Genomic DNA, 2,074 nt, shown 5'->3' with positions numbered 1-2,074 from the left:
ATTTTTGTTCGATATTTTGATATTTTTGAAGATTTTTTTAAATCATCGCCAGTCATCTTTTTGTTTTTTTCTATTTTTATTATCATTGAAAATTTATACGTACATTTAAAATTCTTAAATTTTTCGAAAAACGAGACAAGTTTGTGATTTTTATGTTTATCAATTTTTTAATTTTTTATATTTCAGCTAATTTCTGAAACTTTTAATTGTTTTAGAAATTTGATTAAGAGGTTATTTTTGGCTATCTCGAGGGCTTTGCAGGGGGTCGTCAAATTTGATGCTTAGACATGTTTTCATCGATTTAAGATAAAAGTATTTCAATTAAGTGACGTTAAATATTTATCACAATTTGTTAAAATTTATCTAAGTTTTTTGGGAATTACAAGTAGTCTAAAGGCGATAATCCGATAACAGAAAAAAAACGAAAAACTTAAAACTTGGTTTTTGATAGATTAAAATTCTAAATTGTTTGTAAAATCTCTTAACGATAACACAAAATAAATATATTAACAATCAAAAATTAAATTATAACTAAAAAATAAGATGCACTAACAAGCTAATGAAACGTAAATGAAAAAAAAGATAAAAAATTGTCATTAAAGCAACAAATTTGTCAATTAAGAAATCACTGTGAGAAAAATATTTAAAAAATTAAAAAATAAGTAAATAAAACTACAACTTTTCTTGAAAATTGTGTATTTACAAAAAAATTATATAAATTTTTTAGTAATTTAAAATACTTGATCAAAAAATAGTTTCTGTATTTTTTCGGCGTCTAGATAATATTTTATTTTTACAATTTTTTTATTTCATATTAAGTTGACCAAAAAAACACTACTTTCAAAATCAAATTGCTGTAGATATTTATTTATGTAATCATAATTTTTTTTAAATAGTGACAAGGAATTTCTTAATAAAATTTTTTGTATACACTATTTAAATCACTAAAAGTTAGTGTTTTTAAACTCAATAAATAGTACATAAAGTAGTTATTTTACGTACTATTTTTTATTTTTCACCTTTATTTTCGAGAGATTCATAGAAACTTTAAGAGAAATTGTTGTTTATAACACATTAGTATTATTTACTACTTTTTTCAGTCATTTAATCTTAAATTTTCTGAATTATTTTTAATCCAAAAACCTTAAATTTCAAGTGTTTTAAGAATTGCTAAAAATAATTTCTTTCTCAATTAATCACTGATCGAATCATCACGTCAACAAAAACCCTTATCTTATCTCAATTCTTATCTCTAGTGCACCTAATAAAACCCCAACCTCAAAAAAATCACTTTATTCAACCCAATTTACAATTTATTTAATCAATATTATCCTTGATGGCTTTCAACAGGGCATCCTTAGTCCCACAAGACCCATGAAAATCATCAGTGTCAAGGGACCAAACCGCAACCCCAGCCAACCCATTATCCTTGGCATATTTGGCCTAGAACCCAAAAAATGACCCAAAACTGGCCCAAAAACCCATCAAATCACCTTCAAACCGATGGACTCCTCATCGTCGTAACTAACCCAATTGGACCCATCGTACCTGTAAGGCACCTGGGCTTCGTCCACCCAAACTCGGGTCCAGTCGCTGTAATATGAGCAAATCTGAAAAAATGGGTTTTTCAGGAGGAAAAAAATGGGAGAATTGTTAATACTTCGTTGAAGCCCAAGACTCCGGGACTTTGGGTGAAGGGTCCGGCGATTCCGGTGGTGGCGGGGGCCCCCACGTCGTGGTTGCTTGCCGATTGGAGGGACCAGGAGTGGCCGTAAAAGGGGACACTTAGGGTGACTTTCGAGGCTGAGGCCCCCCCACTGAGCCAACTCTGGACGGAGGTGTCCACACTTTCGGAGCCATAAAGGGGGGCGTTTAGGCCCGTTTGGGGCTGGTCTGCGGTGTGGTAGTCGTAACTCATGATGTTAATAAAATCGACAACCCTGGAAAATAAAAAAAAATTTGAAAAAATATAAACAATGCAAAATTATGGGTGAAATTTAAAAAATTGAAAAATAAAATTAAAAAAAAATTGTAAAATTATTGATAAAAAATGTAACAGACTAAACAATATAAA

General features: G+C 30.2%; 1 protein-coding gene across 1 annotated transcript in view; it reads right to left on the bottom strand.

The window, feature by feature from the left end:
• Positions 1–1,278: 1,278 nt before the first annotated feature.
• Positions 1,279–2,074, bottom strand: part of LOC123011992 (acidic mammalian chitinase-like) — an 8,224-nt gene continuing 7,428 nt past the window's right edge. The window contains exons 3-5 of the mRNA XM_044409731.1: positions 1,661–1,940; positions 1,494–1,610; positions 1,279–1,443 (exon numbers count right to left, since the gene is read on the bottom strand). Coding sequence (XP_044265666.1) covers positions 1,318–1,443; positions 1,494–1,610; positions 1,661–1,940 — 523 coding nt within the window. The 3' untranslated portion in view covers positions 1,279–1,317. The remainder of the gene's footprint in view (positions 1,444–1,493; positions 1,611–1,660; positions 1,941–2,074) is intronic.

The sequence above is a fragment of the Tribolium madens genome, unplaced genomic scaffold (genome assembly GCF_015345945.1).
Source record: "Tribolium madens isolate multiple individuals breed KSU strain unplaced genomic scaffold, Tmad_KSU_1.1 Scaffold_91;HRSCAF=231;Tcas5.2_LG7, whole genome shotgun sequence".
In the NCBI taxonomy this organism is placed as follows: domain Eukaryota; kingdom Metazoa; phylum Arthropoda; class Insecta; order Coleoptera; family Tenebrionidae; genus Tribolium; species Tribolium madens.
This window is presented reverse-complemented; position numbering and strand designations above follow the sequence as displayed.